The sequence below is a fragment of the Jatropha curcas genome, chromosome 4 (genome assembly GCF_041381405.1).
Source record: "Jatropha curcas cultivar XTBG-Jc1 chromosome 4, XTBG_Jcur_1.0, whole genome shotgun sequence".
NCBI lineage: Eukaryota > Viridiplantae > Streptophyta > Magnoliopsida > Malpighiales > Euphorbiaceae > Jatropha > Jatropha curcas.
The window spans coordinates 24,340,689-24,366,619 of NC_143154.1; the positions used below are offsets into that span (position 1 = coordinate 24,340,689).

General features: G+C 32.1%; 2 protein-coding genes and 3 pseudogenes across 3 annotated transcripts; 2 read left to right on the forward strand and 3 right to left on the reverse strand.

The window, feature by feature from the left end:
• Positions 1 to 7,429: 7,429 nt before the first annotated feature.
• On the reverse strand, positions 7,430 to 9,361 carry LOC149497033 (UDP-glycosyltransferase 73C2 pseudogene; annotated as a pseudogene).
• Positions 9,362 to 9,490: 129 nt separating this feature from the next.
• Positions 9,491 to 12,935, forward strand: LOC149497034 (NADH dehydrogenase [ubiquinone] iron-sulfur protein 1, mitochondrial-like; annotated as a pseudogene). The gene is made up of 3 exons (XR_016320325.1): positions 9,491 to 9,598; positions 11,268 to 11,644; positions 11,909 to 12,935. The product of XR_016320325.1 is annotated as an NADH dehydrogenase [ubiquinone] iron-sulfur protein 1, mitochondrial-like (transcript).
• A 1,206-nt stretch (positions 12,936 to 14,141) lies between these two features.
• On the forward strand, positions 14,142 to 14,595 carry LOC149497035 (transcription elongation factor 1 homolog pseudogene; annotated as a pseudogene).
• An 806-nt stretch (positions 14,596 to 15,401) lies between these two features.
• Positions 15,402 to 17,115, reverse strand: LOC105645444 (UDP-glycosyltransferase 73C11). Its single transcript, XM_012231048.4, has one exon. It carries the CDS (start codon positions 16,925 to 16,927, stop codon positions 15,452 to 15,454), a length of 1,476 nt encoding a protein of 491 aa, XP_012086438.2. The 5' UTR covers positions 16,928 to 17,115; the 3' UTR covers positions 15,402 to 15,451.
• A 4,495-nt stretch (positions 17,116 to 21,610) lies between these two features.
• On the reverse strand, positions 21,611 to 24,982 carry LOC105645443 (bidirectional sugar transporter SWEET17). The gene is made up of 6 exons (XM_089720821.1): positions 24,798 to 24,982; positions 24,684 to 24,720; positions 24,396 to 24,606; positions 23,845 to 24,006; positions 22,553 to 22,672; positions 21,611 to 21,959 (listed from the first exon to the last, which is right to left on the reverse strand). Exons 1-6 carry the CDS (start codon positions 24,850 to 24,852, stop codon positions 21,807 to 21,809), a joined length of 738 nt encoding a protein of 245 aa, XP_089576947.1. The 5' UTR covers positions 24,853 to 24,982; the 3' UTR covers positions 21,611 to 21,806.
• Positions 24,983 to 25,931: the final 949 nt, after the last annotated feature.

Here is a 25,931-nt window from a genome sequence, read left to right on the forward strand (position 1 = left end):
AGACATAACACAGTTGCCAGCGACTCAGAGTAGAGTGGGCAAGTGTTTGCAGAGGTGGATGACAGACATAACACGGTGGCCAGCGACTCAGAGTAGAGTGGGCCAATGTTTGCAGAGGTGGACAACAAACAAAACACAGTTGCCAGCGACTCAGAATAGAGTGGGCCAGTGTTTGTAAAGGTGGACGATATCTCAGAAAGTCCAGTGGCCAGCGACTCAGAGCAGAGTGGGGCAGTGTTTGCAGAGGTGGACGACATCTCAGAAAGTCCACAGTGGCCAGCGACTCAGAGCAGAGTGGGCCAATTTTTGCAAAGGTGGACGACAGACATAACACAATTGCCAGCGACTCAGAGTAGAGTGGGCAGTGTTTGCAAAGGTTGATGACAGACATAACATGGTGGCCAGCAACTCAGAGCAGAGTGGGCAAGTGTTTGCAGAGGTGGATGACAGACATAACATGGTGGCCAGCAACTCAGAGCAGAGTGGGCCAGTGTTTGCAGATGTGGACAATATCTCAAAAAGTGCAGTGGCCAGCGACTAAGAGCAGAGTGGGCTAGTGTTCGCTGAGGTGGATGATATCTCAAAAAGTCCAGTGGCCAACGACTCAGAGTTGAGTGGGCTAGTGTTTGTGAATGATATCTCAGAAAGTCCACAGTGGCCAGCGACTTAGAGCAGAGTGGGCTAGTTTTTGCAAAGGTGGACAACAGACATAACACAGTTGCCAGCGAGTCAGAGCAGAGTGGGCAGTGTTTGCAAAGGTGGACGACAGACATAACACAGTTGCCAGCGACTCAGAGCAGAGTGGGCAGTGTTTGCAAAGGTGGACGACAGACATAACACAGTTGCCAGCGACTCAGAGTAGAGTGGGCAAGTGTTTGCAGAGGTGGATGACAGACATAACACGGTGGCCAGCTACTCAGAGCAGAGTGGGCTAGTGTTTGCTGAGGTGGACGATATCTCAGAAATATACATGGAGCAGTCAAAGGGTTTCGTAGAAAAAGAGGATTGTGTTTGCAAACTGAAGAAGAGTCTGTACGGCTTGAAGCAGGCACTTAGACAGTGGTACAAGAAGTTTGAGTCTGTTATGGGGGAGCAAGGCTACAGAAAGACTACTTCAGATCACTGTGTTTTTATGAAGAAATTCTCTGTTGATGACTACATTGTTTTTGCTCTATGTGGTTGATTGTTGGTCAGAAATCTAGTAAGTCTTTGCGTGAGAGACTTGGGACCAACAAAGCAAATTCTTGGCATGAAGATTACAAGAAATCGAAGAACCAAGAAATTATGGTTGTCACAAGAGAAGTACATTGAGAAAGTACTTCAAAGGTTTAGAATGGAGAACGCAAAAGCGGTTAGTTGCCTCTTACTAATCACTTTAAATTAAGTTCTAAACAGTGCCCTTCTACGGATGGAGAGAAGGAAGAATGGAAAAGATTCATATGCTTCAGCAGTTGGAAGCTTGATGTATGCCATGGTTTGTACACGGCCAGATATTACTCACTCAGTCGGAGTAGTGAGTCGGTTTCTTTAAAATCTTGGAAAAGAACATTGGACTGCAGTGAAATGGATCTTCGAGGTACAACCAAAGTATGTTTATGCTTTGGAGATGAGAAGCCAGTATTAGTCGGTTATACCGATGCAGATATGGCTGGGGATGTTGACTCGAGAAAGTCTACATCAGGATATCTAATCATATTTGCAGAGGGAGCCGTGTCGTGGCAATCAAGATTACTGAAGCGTGCAAAGAGTTGCTGTGTAACAACAGAACCAAGACCGAAAAAAGATCTGCAGGTGGTGTCTTGTGTCGAAAGTCTTCCCGACAAAAGGAGGTCGGGCGGCGTGTCCCGCAAAGTTGTAGCGGCGGTACAAGATGGTGGGCAGATCTAATAGATTATAGCTGCAGGGATGATGATGGCTAACGTCCTCACTTGAGTGTGCAGGGGGAGATTTGTTGTGGTTGTGTGCCCACTCAAGTGGGACCCACAATAAATTTGAAAGGAAAATAAAGGAAGTCAAAAATGGAAGGCAACGGAGTTGTACACGGCATCCCTATGTGTAGTCAAAAATGGAAGGCAATGGAGTTGTACACGACAGGAGTTGTACATGGCATTTCTACGCGTTAACCTGCCTATAAATAGAGGCAGAGGCAGAACACACAATACACACAGAAGAACGAAGAGAGAAAATGTAGCGAGAGAGTTTTCTAATTTTAGGATGGGTTTCCTAAAATTAGGGGAGAGAAAAATAGTGAGGAAATTATTATGAAGTGTTTTTGGGAAATACTTTGAGTGTCACTATTTTTGTATTACTCACCTACTATTTTAATAGTGGAAGAATGATTCAGATTTTGTCCCGTGGACGTAGCCCTAAACAGTTGAGGGTGAACCACGTAAATATCTGTGTGTCACAAATTTATTATTCTGCTGCGTTAATTTTCTCTTAATCGGTTGAAAGGGCCCAACGAGTGGTATCAGAGCTGATGCCCAACAACTGGTATTAGAGCTGATTCCTAACATGATGCAGTCTATTTTGATGGTGAAACTTATCTTTTCGTCGATAGCTTGACAAGACAAACAACAGTGGTGCAACTGTACGAGTGCGTTACGCAGCAACCCATTAATTTGAGGACGTTATCATTTGATGTCTCTTTTCTTTTCTTTGTACAATTTTAAACGCGTTTGATTTTCGGCTGGATAAGAACTATCCATTTTACCCTTAATTTTCATTTTATAAGTTTAAGTTTCTCTCTCTTTGTTGAACAATCAATCACCTATTAGTGACATTTTCAATAAACACATGCAAGACTTTTATATCATTAAGCTTTGATTAGATATTTATTTTGCAATACCATTTGAAAATTTGAAAAGTTATCCTTCCATTTAATCAATTTTTTTCACTCAGATAAACTAATAAGCTTATCCCAAAGTTATGTTAAGGTTTTACAATATTTTAATAAATCAACTATTCGTCAATTGAAAATGTTCGATAATATTAATTGTTTTAGTAGCTAAATAGGTGTTAGTTATTTTATTAGCTGTTAATTGTTAGCTATTATAATTTAGCTGGTAACTATTATTTTCTAGGTGATAACTGTTTATATAGCGGTTTAAATTATAAATGTTCTGTAAAAATAATTGTTTAATTAGCTAAACGTTAAAAGCTAATTGTTATAGTTTTCAATATTTTATAAAAAAACTATCTCAACTTCTAAAAGCTATTATAAAACTATGTTACTCTATAATTATAGAGATAGAGTTTTGACTTTATCAAAACATTATAAGTTAATCTAAAAGTTTTTACCGGACATGACAAAAAACTTATTCAACCAACAATTTATTCTCTGTTTTCGTCGGAAATTTATCATTTGTTTTAAAGAATTGATCAATAAAGAAAACATCCAACCGAATGTAATTTCAGATATTTTTTAATTTTTGGTGTTTTACAGATATAAAGTAATCATAAAATTAGTTCAAATATTCAAATAAAACTTTGTTTTTAAAATGTTCTAGTGCAATGGAGCTCATAATATAGGTTTATGAAAAAAATACAGAGACAAATAAGTCAAGTTTTATTAAAAATTATTTCTTATGAAAAGAAAGTCATGAGATAAAATTGCAGTACAAGATCAATTTTCTTTTCGAAGTTCAAATCCATTCCACTTTTAGTGCCCGTTAAATCAGGTTAAAGGAGCATCCTATCCTAAATATATTTAAGGAATACCATGGAATATACTACAATTCTTCATATGATCCCACAAGATATCAAATAATCAATTGTTTTGATGCAAAATGATAGATACTGATGGTTGTTATACCTATGAAAGTGTAAAAGAAAAAAAAAAAAAAAAGAACACAACTTCATAAATTTGCAACTCAACACTGAAAATTCAAAATTTTGAAAGGTATCCTCTATTTATATAAATATATAAAAGTTAAGGTGACATAATTCTAAAAGATTAAGATGCTTACATGGCAAAAAGTTAATCTATTAAGTTGGAAATAATTTTTATATTTTTAAAAATTATTTTTAATATAATTAATAGAGAACTTAATTAATATTGTTACTAATAGTTTTATTTTTTAAATAACTAATTAAATTAATAATATCTTTAATATTTTAAAAACTTTTCACTCTCTTCTTCAAAATAACTAATATTTAATCTCTTTATTTTCTTTTTTTTTCACTGTTGCAGAATTTTTATAGATATCTATTTCAATATAAATGAAACTTTTTAAAAAAATCAAATCATAATTTCAACAAAAAGAAATGAATTCTTTGTGACCAATGTAAGACTATTTTCATAGCATTTTATTAATGTGCGCTTAATCAATGTGGTGATGGTGATAGAATTACAGAATGTATTCAATTTTCAATGATAGATTAATGTATGACTTTGTGATTTGCGAAATGAGATGATAGTACTTCTCAACCTGTTTCAAATCGGGGCAAACTTTGATAAAGTTTTTTTTATTTAAATTTTAATGTTTATTAGATTTATGCCTGAATTTTAGATTATTTATTCAAAATGAATTCAATAATTGATATTTAAAAGGATTATTGTAAACTCTATTAAAATAGTTATATAAATTACAAATTTTAAGCTTGATTTATGTATGGATATGTCAATATATTGATTCTTTTGCAAAAATATGGAAAAAAATTATTTTATTTCATTTTTTGGACGTTAGTTAGTATAATAAATTGGATATTTGGATTTTTGAAAATAATTATTAATTATAATAAAAATAAAATTTTTATTTTTAAATATTATATAACATCCGCAGACTAGTTAATTTATATTTTTGAGGTGAAAAGTATAAGGTCCGGTCTATGCAACTCACTTTGTATTTTCCATCATTTCTATTTTTCATATATTAATTCATTCATTTTCATCTCCTTTTTATTCATTTGTTTATCCTCAAGTATCCCTAAATCCATTTCAAATACGAAACTGATCTTGTTTCAAACTTGTTGATTGTTGCTTCCCATAAGTGATTTTTACCATAATTAAAGGTCAAAATGAATTCATTGAGACTTTTGCCTTAAATTCTAAATGTTACTATTGAAGGTTGGAAAATTCAATCAATAAATTTATATTCATTCTATGGTTTTTTTTTTTTTTTGACATTGTATATTCATTCTATGTTATCTTGTAGATTTTAGTTATTTTTTATGTAGTACTTTTAAAATTAAAGTATGATGTTTAAAATTATTTTAATGTGATTGATGTTTGTCGGTTCCACCAAATTTAAATTACTGAATTTAACTGTAGAAGTGGTGAATTCAGGTCGAACCTTAGAGACTGAAATCTTAATTTTCGTGTTTAAAAAGAAGGGGGGTTTGTTTGTGAAAAATTCAACTTAACAGTTCAAAAAGAAAATTAATTAATTAAACTAAAGTAGTAATGCGAATTGATAAAAAACCAATTCAAGGTGATTTCTAATCCAATGCACAATTGATCACAGACAACTTATGATTTAATTACTCTTTGAATACTTAACTGAAATTTACCAAAAACCATGATAAATTCCCAAAACTCCCCTATTTCGTTAACTTGAGCCCAACACCCTCATTAACTCTAATTATTAAACGATTGGGTATTAAGCAATCCCTTTCAATTTAATAAAAACATTAAGAATCGGGAAGTAGTTAAACTTGAGCAACAATTTATAAAGCATAAACCATTTAATTCATCCCTATTGTCTCTATAGATTATTACTGAAAACCTGAAATATAATCAGTAATACCTAATTGCTACTAACATTCAAACTTTCATAACAATTACGGATTATGAAATCTGAAATAGCACCTAATCCTACCAAACAATTCACTAATAGGCCTTTTTAGCAAAGAATTCAATAAAATCAACTCAATAAGAACAAGAAACAACAGATATTCAAGAAGAAACTACTCATTTAAAACCCGAGTCTCACAAAAGTGCAAGGATGATAAATCCCTTGAATTGGTGTAAAGAAATTAGCCACTCATAATCATGGCTTCCAACCACCAAAACAAAGAATAAAGAACAAAAACCTAGATTAATAGATGAACTAAGAGAAGAAAAACGTGCCTCCTAGCTGCTGTAGAATCACTCCTTATATAACACCTCCAAACGGAAAAAGAATCCCTAATCAATTGGGAAATTCAAAAGTAGTAAACAGAAAATATTTGCTGTTCTGATTTCTCCCCTGTTTTTCAGCATTTTCTGTTCCAAATCTGGCTCTGACTCCTTCAATAAATTTGAAAATCTCTCTCTCCGCTTTCTAACGAGCTAAGGCTCGCCCAAAACAGACATCTACAACAAGAATATGACCTAAAAAACGAAATCAGATTGACGCAGAAATTTTGCTCAAAACGTTAATCTTCTATGACGTTTTTTAAGACCAAAACGACTTCATTTCATTTAATTGTCTTGACAACAACTGTAGGGCTGTCTTCTAAGAATTCAATGGGCCTGGGCTGAGTTAGTTTGGACACTTGGAACTCTAGATATGAAGTCCACAACAGAACAGGTTGTGCTCAGTTATACAGCACATAGCTTCAAAATTCAGAGCTGAATTTGATCAATATTGAGCCTGAATTAGCTTCTGATTCCTCTTTGACAATTGTAGAACTTTATTTCATCTTTCCAGCGCATCAAATGGAATCCAATTTGAAGGTCTACAACTCCAGATATCCCTGAAAAACCGAACAAGGGTCAAGATAAAAAAAATGCTGAAATTTTACCAATTTAATCATATTACTCCAAATGCAGCTAAAATAATGTCTAATTGGTAAAAATTGTCTAACAAAGTGAATTAAGCACATAAATAACCCAAAAATGAATACGACTATAGACAATAAAAGCACTTGATAATGCACTTATCAGTGATTTTATAAAGTAATTAATTAATTAGTTAATTTGTAATTAATTATAAAATAATTTTTTTGAGGAATTTTTTTTTTTGAGTTTGAATATATAAAACTAAAGTACATTTTATAAAAAAAATTTAGATTATTTATTATAATATTTGGATTTATAATTTTGTCTATTATGAATTTTACAAGAATATTAATTATATTTAAAAATTCCATCAATTTATAAAACAAAACTCCAACAAAGGAATATATTATAAAAATATACTTCAAATAAAAATGTAGAATATGAAATGCTAATATACTCTGCCAATCATTTGGTGGTCTGATTGATCTTCTTACCTATGCGAGGAGTGAGAGGCCTTGCCTTCGAGTATATTGTTTTGTATCCCATGATATTATTTCCGCCCATAAAAACTTTCAAAAAATGTTAATATATTGTAAAAATGAATATATTATAAATAAATAAAATGTAAAAGCCAGTGAGACATGAATCTAGCAGCCCAATATACCTCTAAGCTACCATTTAACACATATAATTAAGATCAAACAGAGAAACATCCATCTTATTGTATTAAGTTGATTTCCCATGGTTTATTTTCTGCATGATATCTTGGATTAGGAGCTTAATGTTGAGAAAAGAAGAACCTCCTTCCTCTGTTGCCTTCTTTGCCATCTCTGCTAACTCTATAATCCTTTTATTTCTCTCTTCCCTTTCTTCTCCTTCTTTCATCAACTTGTCCAAAGTTCTTACAACATCTTCTTTTTTCACCAACAGACCAAACTTTCCTTCCTCTCCGAACTTCTCTGGAACCTCGACCCCAAAACTCACACCAATCTTCAGTACCTGAATAACTAGCTTCTCATTAATAAATTGATATGCAAAAAGTGGCCATGTAGCCATCGGCACACCTGAGCTTATTGCTTCCAATGTTGAATTCCATCCACAATGCGTCACAAATCCTCCAATTGCTGGGTGTGACAGTATAAGCATTTGTGGCGCCCAGCCGCGAATAAAAAGACCACTTCCTTTTATTCTCTCTTCGAACCCAGTCTCTGAAATCCATTTCTCTATTGTGGTTCATACTGTCTTATGTTTTTTAGAGAAGTACAAACTGGAGAAAAGCTCGTTGTCACGACTAATATTAGGCCATTGATAAATTTTTATTGGTTTTATCTGTTAAAGTTACAGTTACAGCTCCATTGAAGTAAAATTGATGCAAGTGTTGTTGACAGTTTTTGGAGAAATCTTGTTAAAGTCATTTAGATTTTGTTGTATTTTGTTGAAGTCAAGAGGTAGGTGAACTACCTTGCTTTTAGGTAGGTTTGGTGAACAACCTTCCTTGACTTATGGAAGGTTGGTCAACAAACTTTAGACTAGCTCTACTATAAATGTTTACATTATGCTGTAATGGAATTAATAAGAAGTGAATATTTGTTTCTTCACACTTAAAAAAATTTGCAGTTTTTTTTTTCATTTTCATTTTCTGCAGAATTTCCTTCTCTTCCTTAATTTTCTGCTCTTCTAAACCAACAAGTGGTATCAGAGCAACCTTGATCTCAAAGGGCTGTGTGTGTGTTTGAGTGAAAGTCATAGAGAAAGCCACCAAATAAACCAGAATTTGTAAAGTTTTTCTGTTTATTTGCTTTTCCTCAAATGGCTTCCAGCAGCATGTCTCTTTCACCACCTCATTTTAATGGGGAAAACTATCATGTTTGGGCTGTGAAGATGAGAGCTTATTTCAAGGGGCTTGCATTATGGCAGTATGTGGAGGAAAACAGAGTACCTCTACCTCTTAATCAAAATCCAACCCTTCAGCAGATTAGACAATATGAAGAAGAGGTTGCTAAGGCTCCAAAAGCTCTGTCCTATATCCATGCAGCTGTTGCAGATCCTATCTTCACCAAGATTATGACATGTGAGACAGCACATGAAGCTTGGGAGAAGTTAAAAATTGAGTATCATGGATCTGAAAAAACTAGACAGATGCAGATATTCAATTTAAGAAAAGAATTTGAAATGTTGAAAATGAAGGAAAATGAAAAGGTGAAAGATTATGTTGATAGAGTTATGAAAATTGTAAACCAAATTCGATTGTTGGGAGAAGAGTTAGAAGAGAAGAGAATTGTGGAGAAAGTTATGGTGACTCTCCCTGAAAAATTTGAAGCCAAGATTTCTTCTCTTGAAGAGACTTGGAACATGTCACAAATATCCTTGAATGTGCTTTCAAATGCTCTACAAGCTGTAGAACAAAGAAAAGCCTATAGGGAAGAAGAAACCTTTGGAGAGAAGGCTCTTGTAGTGACTCAACAACCAAAAATGAAGAACAATTTCAGAAAAAATTGGAGGAAAGATAGATTTCCACCTTGTCCATATTGCAAAAAAACAAACCACACTGAGAACTACTGCTGGTTCAGACCTGGAGCTCAATGTAAGGTTTGTAAGTAATTTGGTCACACCGAGAAAGTTTGTTCTACAAACCAGAATCAACAAACACAAGCCCATCATGCACAAGTCACCGAAAATTCTGAAAAGTATGAAGAACAACTATTTGCTGCAAAAGAAATCGAAAAATGTGATGTTTCAATTGAAGCTAAAGAAGCATGGCTTGTTGATAGTGGCTGCACTAACCACATGACACCAAACTTGGTGAATTTCGATAGCTTGGATACAAACTATTCTTCAAAAGTCAGACTTGGAGATGGTAGGCTTGTTGACGTCAAAGGCAAAGGAGATGTGATTGTACAAACTCCTTCAGGTACAAAGCTTGTTTCCGATGTTCTTTACGTACCGGAACTAAATCAAAGCTTGTTTTCGGTGGGTCAATTGCTGGATAAGAATTATAGTTTGCTATTTAAAGATAAAACTTGTGAAATAAGTGATCATTTTGGCTCAAAGTTATTTGCTGTCAAAATGAAACGAAGAAGCTTTCCTCTAAACTTAAGAAGATTCGAAGAAGAATCTTGCTTGAGTCATAAAGAAGAATCTGATTTGTGGCATAAGAGACTTGGTCACACCAATCTCAATTCATTAAAATTGCTACAATCCAAGAAGTTAGTTGCTGATTTGCCATCTGTAGTTGAAAACAACAATGAATCCAAAGCCTACAGAATTTTGAATCCTGTTACTAAACAGGTGTATGTCAGCAGGAGTGTCAAATTCGATGAGAAAGGTGAATGGGATTGGAGTAAAATGGAACCAGAAAATTCTAAATCAATTCTTGATTTTCAGCAAGAGCAAGAACTTCCAGTTGACAATGAAGAAGAATCAAATGAAGATGATTATGCAATTAGAGGGACTAGATCCCTAGATGAAATTTACAGCAGATGTAATGATTTCTCACTTGAACCAACTCAGGTGGATGAAGCCTTAAAATTGCCTGAGTGGAGAGCTGCCATGGAGGAGGAGTTGAAGATGATTATGAATTTTCAGCAAGAAAATCCAACTAAAATACTTTGTGACAACAAATCAGCTGTCACTATGGTTAAGAATCCAATCTTCCATAGAAAAACCAAGCATACAAAAATCAAGTACCATGCAATTCATGAAGCTGAAAAGGAAAACAAAATTCAGATTGTTCATTGCAGTTCGGAAGACCAAGCAGCAGATATTTTCACCAAGGCATTGCAAAAAAATCAAGATTTGAATCTTAGGAATAGACTTGATGTTTGTCTCAACTCTTGCATCAAGGAGGAGTGTTAAAGTTACATTACAGCTCCATTGAAGTAAAATTGATGCAAGTGTTGTTGACAGTTTTTGGAGAAATCTTGTTAAAGTCATTTAGATTTTGTTGTATTTTGTTGAAGTCAAGAGGTAGGTGAACTACCTTGCTTTTAGGTAGGTTTGGTGAACAACCTTCCTTGACTTATGGAAGGTTGGTCGACAAACTTTAGACTAGCTCTACTATAAATGTTTACATTATGCTGTAATGGAATTAATAAGAAGTGAATATTTGTTTCTTCACACTTAAAAAAATCTGCAGTTTTTTTTTTCATTTTCATTTTCTGCAGAATTTCCTTCTCTTCCTTAATTTTCTGCTCTTCTAAACCAACATTATCTTGTTGATTAATAACCTATTGTGGCCTAATCCTAATTGATATGGATGTATTCTTGAATTGGCAAGATTTCCTTGGTTAAATTAATATGATACAGTGGTACTCATAATCCCACTGTTGATTTTGCTCTTCAAAGAGAAGACATACATTCTATTGAATGCGTTACTTGAATTTATTGTAGTTGGCATCTTTAATATGAAAAATCTAGTTTTCCTGTTCACTAGATTCAAATGGGATTAATAGGATGTCAGATATATATGTATATATATTGTTGTTGTTGTTTACATTGTTTTAAGCATCTCGGATACAAGTTCACCTGTTCATCCTGTTGGGTTCCTGTTGCATTCCAATTTCAGGACATAAATGAAGAATGGATATCAGATAAGACTCGGTTTTGCTATGATGGTCTGAAGAGGCAGAGACTCAACGATCCCATGATTCGTGGTACGGATGGACGCTTTAAGGCTGTGAGCTGGCGTGATGCCTTAGCTGTAGTTGCTGAGGTAATACATCAAGTTAAACCTGAGGAAATTGTTGGAGTTGCTGGTAAGCTGTCTGATGCTGAATCCATTAGGGCACTGAAAGATTTCTTGAATAAAAAATGGGGTCAAATAATGTCTGGTGTGAAGGAAATGGCCCAAACCCAAATGCTGATCTACGATCTGGATATATAATGAATAGTAGCATTAGTGGGCTTGAGAAGGCAGATGTCTTCCTTTTGGTTGGTACTCAGGTAATGTACTGACATGTCTGCTATTTATTTATTTTATCTAACACTTGGGTTATAGTTACCTTATTTTTAATATTTGCTTTTGTCTTTTCATATTTTTAGCTTTCAATGTGTAGTATGAGTGCTGTTTTTATATGAGCTTGTTTTCTGTGGTATTCTGTTGAGAATTTAAGATGCAACATTGGAAGGGTGGTTTGGTAGTTATATATAATGTTTTATATACTGTTGTAAGATCACATTATCTCATTATGTCCCATGAATTGCCAGCCACGAGTAGAAGCTGCCATGGTAAATGCTAGAATTCGCAAGACAGTTCGTGCAACCAATGCTAAGGTTGGTTATATTGGCCCTCCATCTGATTTCAACTATGATTGTGAGCATCTTGGCACTGGCCCTCAAACTCTCCTTGAAATTGCCGAAGGTCGTCATCCCTTTTACTCAAAAATCTTAAATGCCAAAAACCCAGCAATTATTGTTGGTGCTGGAATCTTTGAAAGATCGGACAAGGATGCAATTTTTTCTACTGTTGACGCCATTATAAAAAAAGCAAACGTTGTGAGACCTGATTGGAATGGGTTCAATGTATTGCTTCTCAATGCTGCACAAGCTGCAGCCCTTGACCTTGGACTTGTGCCAGAATCCAGCCAGAGTATTGAGTCTGCGAAGTTTGTGTATTTGATGGGTGCCGATGATGTGAACTTGGACAAGCTGCCAAATGATGCCTTTGTGGTATATCAGGGGCACCATGGGGACTGTGGTGTACATCGTGCCAATGTCATTTTGCCAGCAGCAGCATTTACTGAAAAGGAAGGTACTTATGCAAACACAGACGGGTGTGCACAACAGACTTTGCCTGCAGTTCCAACAGTTGGTGATGCAAGGGATGACTGGAAGATAATTCGGGCTCTCTCTGAGTTTGCAGGGGCACCCTTGCCCTATGATTCAATTGGTGCCATCCGATCCCGGATTGGAAATGTTGCACCCAATCTCTTGAGCGTGGATGAGAGAGAGCCAGCTACTTTTGGGGCTTCATTGAAGCCTGAGTGCACTCAAAAGATTAGTTCAAAACCATTCAATGCTGCCCTAGAGAATTTTTACATAGCTGATGCCATTACAAGGGCTTCAAAGATAATGGCACAATGCAGTGCACTGCTATTAAAGAAGTGAGTGCTGGATTTTGATCTTTGTAATAAAATTGCAGATCGAATTTTCTTTGAATATTTCATTTATCTATGTGAGGCCCTGTTTGGCCAAGGGCCAAACTTCTTGAATGTTGGAGTAAAAGTAAATTTATTTAGGTTCTGTTTGTAACATTCCTACAAATGTAAAAGCATTTTCCTTAACTGTGTAAAAACTTGGAACTTTTAGACAATGCTGAAGATTGCAGCAATTTCTGCTTCGCTTGAACGCTTAATTAAAATTAGCTTTAACTTGCTTGTGACTTTTTAACAAAGCCTTTGTTTTTCTTTTTAAGATTTGGTATGAAAGAAAATATTCATTTTACTCTTACGAATATAATTTTATAGAACCCAAACATTTGCAAATCTGTGATGACACACTGTTGGAACTCAAATGAAATAAAACAAAAGGCAAAAACAAAAATAATTACGATCAATAGAGAAACATCCATCTTGTATTAAGTTGACTTCTCATGATGTCTCGGATTAGGAGCTTGATGTTGAGAAAAGAAGAACCTTCTTCCTCTGTTGCTTTCTTTAATCCTTTTATTTTTCTCTTCGCTTTCTTCTCCTTCTTCCGTCTAACTTGTCCAAAGCTGATTTACATCGGATTGGATCAGATATCCAGCGGATGTACTGATTTCATCAATCTCTGAGTGTGATTTTTAGTTAGAAAAACAATCTCTATGCGCGTGTTCTGATAGGGAAGTAGATAAACAATAAACCATTTTAGGAGAATGACAAAACAGTATATTAAGGCTAATATTACACGAAATATTAGTCTCCAGAAAATTTCTCTCAATTTGTCTTTTAGGCTTTGTATGATCGAACTACACCAAAATCTGTCAATTTAATTTTTTCATATTTGGTGTAAATACCACACCAATAAAAGTGTTTGACGTGGACACATACTGTCAGTTTGCTTGGATTAGAAAGTTTACACATTTATGTTTGACTAAAAATTGCGAGAATTTACAAATAAATTGTATTTTTGGATCAAACCAATAAAATTATGAATTTTTTAAAAAATATTCCAGACTTTATTTTTTTTTCCCTAAATATATGGTTAGAAATACTTTTTATTTTGATAGAAGTTTTTAATTTCATTAATTTGGTCCATTGCAGGCGTAGGTAAGTTTTTTCCTGAACTTTTACCACTAACAATAAAAATTTTCTAAAGCCAGGGGGCCATCTCTGCTAATTTAACTGAAAAAGACAAAGACAAATACAATTAAGATCAAATACAGAAACATTCATCTTGTATTAAGTTGATATTTTCTCATGGTTTATTTTTTGCTTGATTTCTTGGATTAGAAGTTTAATGTTGTGAAAAGAAGAACCCCACCGCCAACTTCGCCAACTCCTAATCCTCTTCAATTTAGGATTTGAAAGCTCACTATATAAGCAATTCATTAAACATGTTGTTTTGCAAACTTTTCTTCATCGATAGTTTAAGTTTCTCTCCATCAACAGTCTCACAAACTTCTCTTTATCGATAGTCTAACTTTCAAATTTACAATGGCAAGAAGAAAAACGAAGCGAGTTCTGAAGAAGCCAGTGCGGGTGGAGAAGCTTGAGACAACTTTCACTTGCCCGTTCTGCAACCACCGCCACTCTGTTGCATGCGTCATTGATAGAAAGTTGGGATTTGGAGAAGCAGAATGCAGTGTCTGCAAAGTTAACTACGTGACCAAGATCAACCCTTTGATGGAGCCGATTGACATTTACAGCGAGTGGATCGACGAGTGCGTTGGGGTTAACACAGCTTGAAGATAATTCTTGGTTTTAGTTTACTGTTCTTTTCAGTTAATATTAGTAACTTTAATAGTAAATGACAATTTTGTTTAGGAAATGTGAAGCGATCGAACGCTGTAATCAAGTTGTAATTTTTGATGATTCTTTAAAGAAATCTTTGATCTTTTGAATCTTTCATCTTCCTCATCTTTGCAATCCCGGTTGAAGGTTTTTGTTGATTGCCAAATTGAACTATGACTGTCCACACTAATTCCGGGGCTTAAAGTGGTTCTCACATGCATATTTTGTTGTAAGTTGAGTGTATTTCAAAAGATCTTACCTAACTTACGTAGGAGCTTCTAAAAAGTTTATTAATAGGTGTTTGATATTGGACTAGTAAAAGGTGTAGGAAGGGATTGGGTTTATATGCACAAAAGTCCAATCCTAATATTAACTAGTTTCAAAAGAACCCGTTAAATCCTAGCAAAGATTTCGCATTGCTTTTTATCTCTTTGCTGTGTTTGCCAAATAATCCTTTTAGAAGAGTGCTCTCGCACGTCTCAGGTTACAATTCGTTCTACATATTTCAATAGCAGTGTCATGGTTTATCACGAGGAAACAACTGACTTCAGGGTTGTGGCCTTCAGGGTTTTGGCCTTCTTTCTTGTACGAATATGGTTCTGTGTTAAAAAATATGTTGAAAGCTTCGCCGACTGTTTAAATTTTTTTTCACCTTAACTTCCTTGTTTATCACTTGTTAAAAGCAACTTGTCATAAAGTAAGTGATTACAAATTGCTTCAGCATATGTTGTCACTCTGTTGGAACTTAACTGAAATAAAATAAAAGATATAAAAAACAAATATAATTAAGATCAAACAGAGAAACATCCATCTTCTATTAAGTTGATTTCTCATGGTTTATTTTCTGCATGATATCTTGGATTAGGAGCTTAATGTTGAGAAAAGAAGAACCTCCTTCCTCTGTTGCCTTCTTTGCCATCTCTGCAAGTTCTTTAATCCTTTTATTTCTCTCTTCCCTTTCTTCTCCTTCTTCCATCAACTTGTCCAAAGCTCTCACAACATCTTCTTTTTTCACCAACAGACCAAACTTCCCTTCCTCTCCGAACTTCTCTGGAACCTCGACCCCAAAACTCACACCAATCTTCAGTACCTGAATAACTAGCTTCTCATTAATAAATTGATCTGCAAAAAGTGGCCATGTAGCCATCGGCACACCTGAGCTTATTGCTTCCAATATTGAATTCCATCCACAATGCGTCACAAATCCTCCAATTGCTGGGTGTGACAGTATAAGCATTTGTGGCGCCCAGCCGCGAATAAAAAGACCTCTTCCTTTTATTCTCTCTTTGAACCCAGTCTCTGAAACCCATTTCTCTATTTCTTTTGATCTATAATCTCCTCGTCTTACTACCCAAATGAAAGGCCTTTTCGAGGATTCTAACCCTAATCCCAGCTCTATCACTTGTAAAGTTGTTAAATTCGGAAGGCTTCCAAGACAAGCATAAATTACAGATCCAGGATTCCAAGAATCAAGCCAATTCAAACATTCATTCCCATCAACTAATGCTCTATTACCTCTATCAATCTTGTCCAAGCTATCCTTGTTACATAGCGAAACAGGGCCAATACACCAAACCTTACTATCCGCTCTTGCTTTCTTGAATCCTTTAACAAATTCTTCCTCTAACTCTTCAAATGTGTTTATAATAAATCCATAGCTTGCCTTCTCAGCTTGAAGAATTTGATTTTGGTACTCTTCCAAGTCCTTAGTTGGTAAGGGAAGTTGACTTTTAGTAAACTGAATAGTTTGAGGCAATCCAGGAACCACAAAATATTCATTTTCTGATGTTATAGTCTCCAAAATCTTGGAACTGTGCATACAGTGTGACCATAACGTACAAAAACAGCAAAATCCATTGAATGAAATTCTAGGAACTTCCCATTTACTTGCCAAGTTAATTGTCCAGGGCAAACACATATCTGAAATTATGCAGCTTGGCTTGGGGTTTAGTTCTTCAAATAATTTCTCTGCTGGCTTTTCAAGCTCATTTGCTGTCATGAACATTTTATGCGCCATCTCCAATGAAGGTAACATGTCAAAATTTTCACATCCTTCAGGTAAGCCGTATTTTTGAAATGGAAATTGGAGTTTGAAAATTTGGATTTTAAGGCCTGATTTAATTGCTCTGGTAAGAACTGTTGAATGTCTATCAGCATTTTGAGGTGTTGTTATTATACTCACTATTGCTTCTTCTCGTGCTAATAGTTTGGCAATATCTACCATTGGAATCATATGGCCTTGGGCCATTAGAGGAAACAAGATGAAGTGAAGTTGGTTGCTTTGGGAAGGCATAGCAGTGGATTTATCAGAGAGAAAGAGAGAGACGCGGGTTAAGTTTCTTCATTGTTATGCACGCATATATATAGAAGAAGAATGATAGCTGTTTTGTTCATAATGTTTGCCTTATAATATAGGAATTCAGGGATTTAAGTCGTAGTGGAAATTATGAGACTAGTTTTGTTCATAATTTAATACTATTATATTACTTCGGTACTAACTCATTTAATACATTAATTTCATTAATTAGTGTAGTATCACACAAATTGTATAGCCTAAATTATTTAAAAAATGAAGCAAATGGATGTGGTTCATGCTTGTTTGGCAGTATCGTGGATGTGGTCTAGAATCTGTATCTCTTTCTCTGCATTTAAAGACAAATGATGCCTCACCCTCGATTGTGAAACCACACTTGTGCATTGTAGGAGTTACGTGTAGTATCAATCCACTGTCTATTGGAGGCATGTGGTCATTTCTAGTCTTTTTCCTTTCTACAATTTAGTATCTATTTGATTTAATTAAATTAAATATTATAAAAATGGCTGCTTAGAAACACCAATATTGGTTTAGCTGTTAATAGTTGATTTATATTTAACCATTGGCTGAATCGTTAAAAAAATTCCAAATTTTGCGAATAATTTTAATTGTACTTTAAATCTAACTTTCTTTTCTTAGTACTTTTTATTTTAATTTTAGTTACAATAATATCTTAATTTTAAATTATACTCAATATTAAAATAAAAAATAAATATATTCATCTTAAAGTAAAATACTTTTTATTTATTCATATAATAATGACAATAAGTAATGACTCTCTAAAAATAAAATTATACCACAATGAATAAAACTTATTTTTATAAGAAATTTAACTAAAGTATAATTTCAATAAACTCTAACTAAATTTCATGCTTAAAATGGAAAAAAAAAAACCGAAATTAATATTTTATCATTATAACTAACTAAAATTTATTATTTTATTTGGCTTTTCATGAATTTCAAAAAAAATTCTAACCACTATTAGTGACGGTATTGTTAAACGTTGAGTTTTTTATTAGCCTGACCATGTAGGTCTAATGAAAATAATATTTTATTCATTAAACTTGGTATAATTTGAACTTAGAGTGTTGTTATAACTAAAATTGAAATTCAAGATACTAGGAGAAAAAATTTGGATTTAGGGTAAAATTAAAACTACACACAAAGTTTGGAGTTTCTTTACTAATTTAGCCTTTAACCATTAGTGGTTTTATTTAACTATATCAAATAATGGAATCTTTGTTCTAATTGCACCCTAAATTGTAATTATGACTTTAAAAATATAATATTATGGGTTTCATTCTTTACTTTGAATTTAGATTAGCTTAATACATTTGTGTGAATAAAGAAGCTTTTGGGTTAATAGTACAAAAATCTCTATAATTTAATTTTTAATATTTTTAAATTATTTTTAATTAATAATAAGTAATAAATAAAATACATTATTTAATACATGGAAGCGGTTTTCAAAAAAAATTAGAGTACTTCATAAACAATAAACTAATTATTATTATTATTTGACTTTTAATGTAAATTTTGAAATGATTATAAAATCTAAAAAACAAAACTAGAAAAAATCGACTACTATGAAATTATTGGACTTATGAACTATTAAATAATATAACGTTTTTTTTTTTTATCAAAAATAGAATATTTAACTATAATCAATTATAGTTTAGATTTTAAAATAAAAAATCTATTTGCTCAAGATAACAATTAAACTTTAATAAATTTGTGTGAGTGAAGCTTGGATTAAGTTAACCCTATATTAATGTATTATTTGAATTTAAATCTTAATTGCAATTTAGGGTGGTCAAAAAATCAAAGTTCATGATGAAATTAATATAAAAATCAAAATAGAGCGAAATTGCAACACAATAGAAAATTTAAGGCAAAAATATGCATTAAGCCATATGTGTTTAGTAAGAATTATCTTTATGAAAATAATTATTTAAATATTATTATGTGATCCTTTTATTTATATTTATTTAAAAATAATAAATAATAGTAAATATTATATATATATATATAATATTTGTGAAAATAATTTTATTCTTAATAATTATTTTATATTATATTTTAATAGCAACTGTTACTAAAATTTTACGTAAAATCAGTTTAAGTAGTTCATAGCTATCCGTCCTCAGCTAACCATTTTGTAATTCTACTGCCTGTGAGTCATCACAAATAGTAAACAAACCCTAAGAGAAATGTTGTTTAAGAGTTGAATATTATTAAGAAAAGAAAAATATTAATTTATTTTGTAATTCAAAGGTATTATGGTTTCATTGATTAATTCTAGATCATTTGAGTATGAGATCCGGTGATTGTATCTAATACTAAAAAAGTTGCTTTCATTTTCAATTTTCTTCATGATGAATTAAAGGAATGGATAGCAATTCTGAATCCATAGCCGACGTTTTGGAATTTGTAGTGTGATATTCAATTAGTCAGAGAAAATGACATCGATGCGTATTTTGTTGGGGAAGGAGATAAACGACAGACCGTAGTAGGGACATGATGAAATGTTTTATTGAATGAATAGACAAGCACGTTAATTTACAATGACAAGATGGCAATGTTACGTGTATTATCAACAGTACAAAACATCTAACTTTAATCATTTCGACAACTTCTTCTAGATTCTTTGTCATTTTTTGTCATTTTTTTGTTTCTAGCTGACCTCAAGGATCATATTGTTAAAAACATCATAGACTTCATGATTGCAGAAAAACCTTTTATCATAATGATGCTTTGCCATTGCCAAATAAGATTAACCAAAAAGTTTGCCATACAACGCTCCACCATTGCAACACACAAAACCACACCCTTCTAGCACAAAAGCAACACATGATCATTTGTTTCCAAATCAGATTCACATAGCAGACAAAGGCACTCTTCTATGTTGTTTAGAATTTTACGCCTAAACAAATTAATTCGACAAGGGATTTTGTTGTTCATGACTCTCCAAGCAAAAAAAGAGACTTTTGGAATTAAAAGTGACTAAAGTTGTTTAAAATTCAGAGAGACAGTTAACTCACCCATCTCATTTTCCTCTAATAGAGATGATAAGCTTTTCACTGAAAAATTGCCTTGTTTGCTGAAAGACCAAGAAATAAAACTTAAATTAATAGAAACTTTGTGAATGAAGAGGCTCCAACTGATATTAGGGTTGTGTAAAAAGTTATCTCAAGTCAAAATCGAATCAATTAAAATTAAATAAGCCAAAATTTTTTAACATCTAAATTGAATTGAAATTATTATTTTATATAATTGTATTGAATCAAATCGAGTTGATTCAGTTCAATTTTTTTTTTTTTTTTTGAGAAATATAGTTCATTAATAATAAAATCAAGTATTACAAATACTTAATTAGATCAGATATAGAACTTATTATCATAATTAATAGAAAGTTCACTCATCCTTAACAACAAAAGAATTATTTATATTCTTTTGAATAATAAAACTAAAACTAAAAGAAACAATATTGGATTTTTCCTCTTGAAGATAACCTTGATTGATATAAATCTTCATAGTAGCAATTGGTCATTTAATTGATTTGGACGACAAAATAACTTCTCTCGATATTCTATGCTTGGATTGCTTTTCCAAAAACTTGTTGCGTATGATGTACACGGATGAGTTCAAGTCACTATACGTTAATAACATTAATGGAAGAATATGCTGCACTACCAGGCTTCATTGATCTAAGATACACATCAGTAAAACAAGATCTAAAGTCTTCAACCAAATAAAATCAAATATCATACCTTTTAAAAACAAACATTCATAAAGAATGAACTAAATTCTCACAAAAGAAGGAACAAAAGAACTCCAAATATGGAGACAAAGCAACAATAACAAAAAAACAAAGAAAAAACAGATTTATTAAAAGAAAATAGACCTGAGTTTATTAAAAATAAATAAAAGATTAAGAGCGAGAAGAAAAAAGAAAAGTAAAGGCTACTGCTAACAAAAGCTAGAGTTAGATAATTGAGAGAGAAACCCTAATATCTAAGTTTTAGAATAATAAAAAAAAGATAGTTCAATTTTTGATTCATTATTTAGACTTAATTTGATTAAGTTATCAGTTTTAAAATGAAAATTAAATTAAATAAAAAAAATTTTTGATTTTGTTTTCGATTAAAATCAAAACTGAATCAAATATTTTTAAAATCAAATTAAACTAGTTGCTTCAGGTTGATTTGATCAATTATTTAAATAATTTAAACTCTAAAAACATTAAATATTTTGAATTTCTTAGAAGTAAAACAAGAAAATAAATTCTTTATTGTGTTATTTCAGGTCTGCCAATAAAGAATGTAATCTTTTCATATACTGATTAGCTAAGAAGGGAGTCGATGCTGTGGACATTTCTTAGCATGATCGTGAAATTTGGTTTATTCTACAATGTCATAGTTATATTTTAATTTTTTTTTTTATTTTTTCTTCTTATCTCAAGAAAAGATTTTATGAATGTTCCTTCTTATTTTATTATATTCGGACTATTTTTTATGAAGTCTTTTCACTTAACTTTTCTATGTTGGATTCGAGCGTTTTAAGAGCTTGTTGGTTGAAGTTAAATTACTTGAATAAATTAAATTTTTTCTAATTTATTATTATGATAAAATAAATTAATTTTGCTCATCAAAAACAAGAAAATAGAACCTAATTATAGAAATTACATTTCATTTTCATTGTAAGAGCACATCAATGAAATAAAGGTTTTTGAAAATGAAAAATTAAACAGGACTCTCTTAATTGATCAAGGCAGGGAATCTCTGAGATGAAACATCTAGCAAATCAACTCCCGATTGCAGTCTTCTACAGTTATTAATTGAAATTGTGCCTCTAACCTTCAATCTTTTGCAGTAATCCGCTGATTTTCAGGGATAAGACATTCTTCCTCCAATTTATTTGAACTTTTCTTCCATGGCTGAGGTCTCTTATAATATATTGCATACAGAATTAATTGGGCTGTCCCAAGGCCAAATCCTGTCCCATTTGGTAGCTACAATACAATACAAGAGCTTCATTATTATTTCCAAATACCAGCAATTAATATCACATTTTATAAATGAATAAGTAGGACCTTATATACTACCAATTTATATATATTGGGGTCAGATTATTTATAAGTGAATGTAATATAAATTAATATTTTCGTTCCATTAAATTTGACATATTTGTACTTTTTATAAGAATTAAAAAATGATTGAATCATCTCATTTTAAAAAAAATTTGATTAAATTACCCTTTAATTAAATACTATTTTAATTAAAATAAAGTTTAGTACAAATATCTAAACGATGGTAAAATTGGATCGAAATAAAATAATTAATTTAATTTTCTAAAATTGTCGTCTAAATTGAATAAAAAGAAAAGGTTAAAAACTATCAAATTTAACTGAACATAATGAATGAATAATTTTGCATAAAATTTTTAAGTTTAACTCCAATCCATGAACATTTTTTACTTATATTCTCCTAGCTTTAAAGATAATTTTATTGAAATCAAAGCTTATTATTATTATTATTATTATTATTATTATTATTATTATTATTATTATTATGTAAAAAAATGGGATTAGAGATGCGAACTTACTCCAATGAACCAGTCGTTGGTAATTATAGCATAGAAAGTCCAAACTCCTCCATTTATGAAAAGGAAAAATGAGAGAAGGAATGGCATGTACTCCACACTCTTGCTTGTTATCACTGTTTTCTGCACATTTGAATCACTGGTATCAATTTAGTAATATTCTAAATCTTGATTTGGACATCTTAATCTTAAAAGAATGACAAGCCAATTCTTTTGATTATATTGTAAATCTTTCTTTATTTAACCCATTTAAAAGATTACTAAAAATGCAAAGCAATAGATAGTTTAGTGGTAAGTACATATACGACCTGCCAATAGATTCATATTAGAATCCCCTCTCTAATGCTCAAAAAAAAAAAATTCAAAAATTCATGTCAATGCAGTTTCATAAGGGGATTAGGATTGCCAAGGTTCAGTTCAAAATCAAAGCCTAATAAAAGTTAGAATCAGTCGGAAATCAAATAAATCAAATCAAAACGAGTTTAATGGAACCATTGGTTTGGGAATTGAAAATAAATTAATAAAAAAAAAATCTTGAAAACCAGAATTGAAATCGGAAAAACTAGTTGTGATTTCAATTCAATTTGAATCAAAATGAGTTCTACCATCTTAAAACCTATTTTGCTAAGAAATTTTCAAATTGCATGGTAATGATGTTATTTTGGATAATAAGAAATAAGAAACAAATGTTTTGTAAAAAAAAAGAAAAAAAATTTTATATTTCTATTTCCCTAAAAAAAATTATATTTCTATGAAGATAAAACTAAATTTTTGTTTTATTCAATTTATTTCTTAATTGAAAACTTATTCAATATTTGCTGACAAAAAGAATTAAACAGAAAATCAATTTCAACGACGTCGTGGCATTAAAGGCTTGTCATGTCATGGCCCAGTCACAATTAGCAGGGCCCGTGCAATTAATTTCCCTCGCTAGTAGCAATAGCATGCCCTACATTGTTTGTTTTTTTTTTTTTTTTTTTTTTTTTTTTTTTTTTTTTTTTTAAAGAGGAAACTATATTGTATAGCCTAACATGCGTCCAATATTAAAGGTACAGAAATGTCATTATCAAGTTCAGTGAAATGTTTAATTACTGTTTTCACTCTGGAAAAGAATTATTTACACAAGATATATACTAGTAAATTTGATAATTAATTAATGATAAATATATAAATAAAGTATAAATAAAGTGTGATAAATATATAAAAAAAGGCAAGTATCTTTCAGGCACAAAGCTATGTGGAAAATTGCAACTACCAAAACTTAATTCAATATATAAGTCTTGTACATTACATACCATAGCTGAAAGAGGTGAACCATAGGCAGCCATACTGAAGCAAACACAAAAGAAGCCAGCTACATCAATTCTTTTCTCTTCTTTCAACAACAATTGTGCAGCCACAACTACTGCTCCTGGAAACACCACATCTAAAACCCCAGCTAGAATCGCAGTTTTGACCTAATGATACAAACGCAAATAATCATTTATTGCTAATCAGATTATATAAACACCTGTTAGAGAAGTGATATTAGGTTGTCCTTTTATCACTTAACTTGTGTTTTTGGTATTCTGCTTCCTTGTAAACGTGAACTGAATGATGGATGACAGTAAACTAATGATTTGGATTAGCTTAACTTAAGTTTTAAGTTTTAAGTTGTAAGGATTAGGTAGAAAGTTGCTAGAAGGTAAGTTGCATGTTTTGTATAAATATCTTTGTTGTTGGAATGAAATTAGTTTTGCATTTTAAGAGCCGAGGTGTTTCAAGTTCCAATTCTAACTAATTGGGTCCAAATTACTAAAAAAAATTAATTAATTAGCTTAATGAAAAGGAAATATAATTAACTGACCCTCAGTCTTGGAGGTACAAAAATTAGAAAGAGGGAGACAAAAATGATCTCCAACACAGCACCAAAACCGTTAACCGTAGCAACGAGTATGCTATTAGGCTTGATGATTCCATAGTAGACCCAAAAATAAGCATTTAGCAACTTGAACATATAAGGAGCACTTTCAAATTCTTCAGTTGATCTATTCACCACAATTCTCCAAAATGTCTTCCTGACCAGATCACCGCACATCAATTTAACCAAACATATCAATTTATGGCTATAAATTCTTGAATGTTTATTACTTACACAGGTGCAAGGTAGACAAGCCCTGTGGTGATATTGCCTGAGCAAGAATGCAGAGATCTTTAATTAGCATATATATTCTAGATAAGATGAACAAAAAGGAAGAATATACGTTACCTAGCAGCCCAAGGATGACAACTAAACTGGCCTTGGAAATCGATAAGCCAGCCATTGAAGAATGATGTTTTAGTGGCAAAAAGAGGAGAGAAACTACTGTGTTTGCCAAGATTTTTATTATTCTCTTTGATCAGGTTGATGAGAGTTTGGAAGATAGTGACTATAGACTGAATCTGAAGCGTCAGATAGTAGAAGAATATCTTTGATTAAATAATGAAAATGGGTTCAGATTTTTTATTTTGATTGTGATATGTGCATTTGGCATATTGGTTGACTAGAGGGGTTGAACTCCAGGCAAGTTACTTCCATGTGTTTGCTAGAAAAAATTTGCTTAGACTAAGTTCATGTTCCCACTTATAGACCAAGCAAATAAAATTAAAGATTTTCTAAAAAATGTTTTGATTTTATTTTTTATTTTCAAGTATATGGCTAAAAATATTCTCGTTTCAATAAAAATACTAAATTTCATTGATTTGGTCCATAGATAAAGACATAAATCGGATTTAGGTACATTTTTTTCATATTTGCTATGCCCATAAAAGAAAGTTTGTGTTAAGCGTTTAAGTTAAAGATGCTTGCAATATTATTGCTCCCAAGTTCACTTCCTGCTTTTTGGTGCAAGTTCAGGATTAAATTATATAAAAAATTAATTTTTGCACAAATAAACTGTTGCTCTCAAATTTAGGAGGCAAATTTAGCTTTATTTATTTTTAGAGTTGCATTCCTCGTCAATTGGAGAACTACAAGCATCTCCATCTATTTTATGAGTACATTTTGTAAGTGCAAGCAATTTTATTAATGTTAAAAAATTTTCTTTAGCCAAAATTAATTAAATTATTTAATTTGGAACAAAACATTAATTATGTTCAGTTCTTTGTCTGTGTTTAGATCTGCTAAGCAGTATTAAAGTTTTTTTTTTTTCATCATATGTAGTGGGTGTGTTAGGTTGATGAGAGAAATGAACATGCATTTACTAGGAATTGCACGCCTTTATTGCACCTCTTGTCTTCCAGATTTTATTTTTTGAAAAAAAAAAAAAAAAGCTTTTATTTCTAAATGGAATAGAACTTTTATTTATTTATTAAACTTTTTCTCCCGAAAGGAATGGAAGATAACTTTTATTAAGTCTTTTTT

Coding starts and splice junctions, on each gene's coding strand:
- LOC105645443 (XM_089720821.1), bottom strand. CDS start 24,852: ATGGCTGGCTTATCGATTTCCAAGGCCAGTTTAGTTGTCATCCTTGGG. Junction 24,607..24,683: donor CTTGTCTACCTTGCACCTGT/GTAAGTAATAAA, acceptor TGATCTGGTCAG/GAAGACATTTTGGAGAATTG. Junction 24,007..24,395: donor TTGTACCTCCAAGACTGAGG/GTCAGTTAATTA, acceptor TTGTATCATTAG/GTCAAAACTGCGATTCTAGC.
- LOC105645444 (XM_012231048.4), bottom strand. CDS start 16,927: ATGCCTTCCCAAAGCAACCAACTTCACTTCATCTTGTTTCCTCTAATG.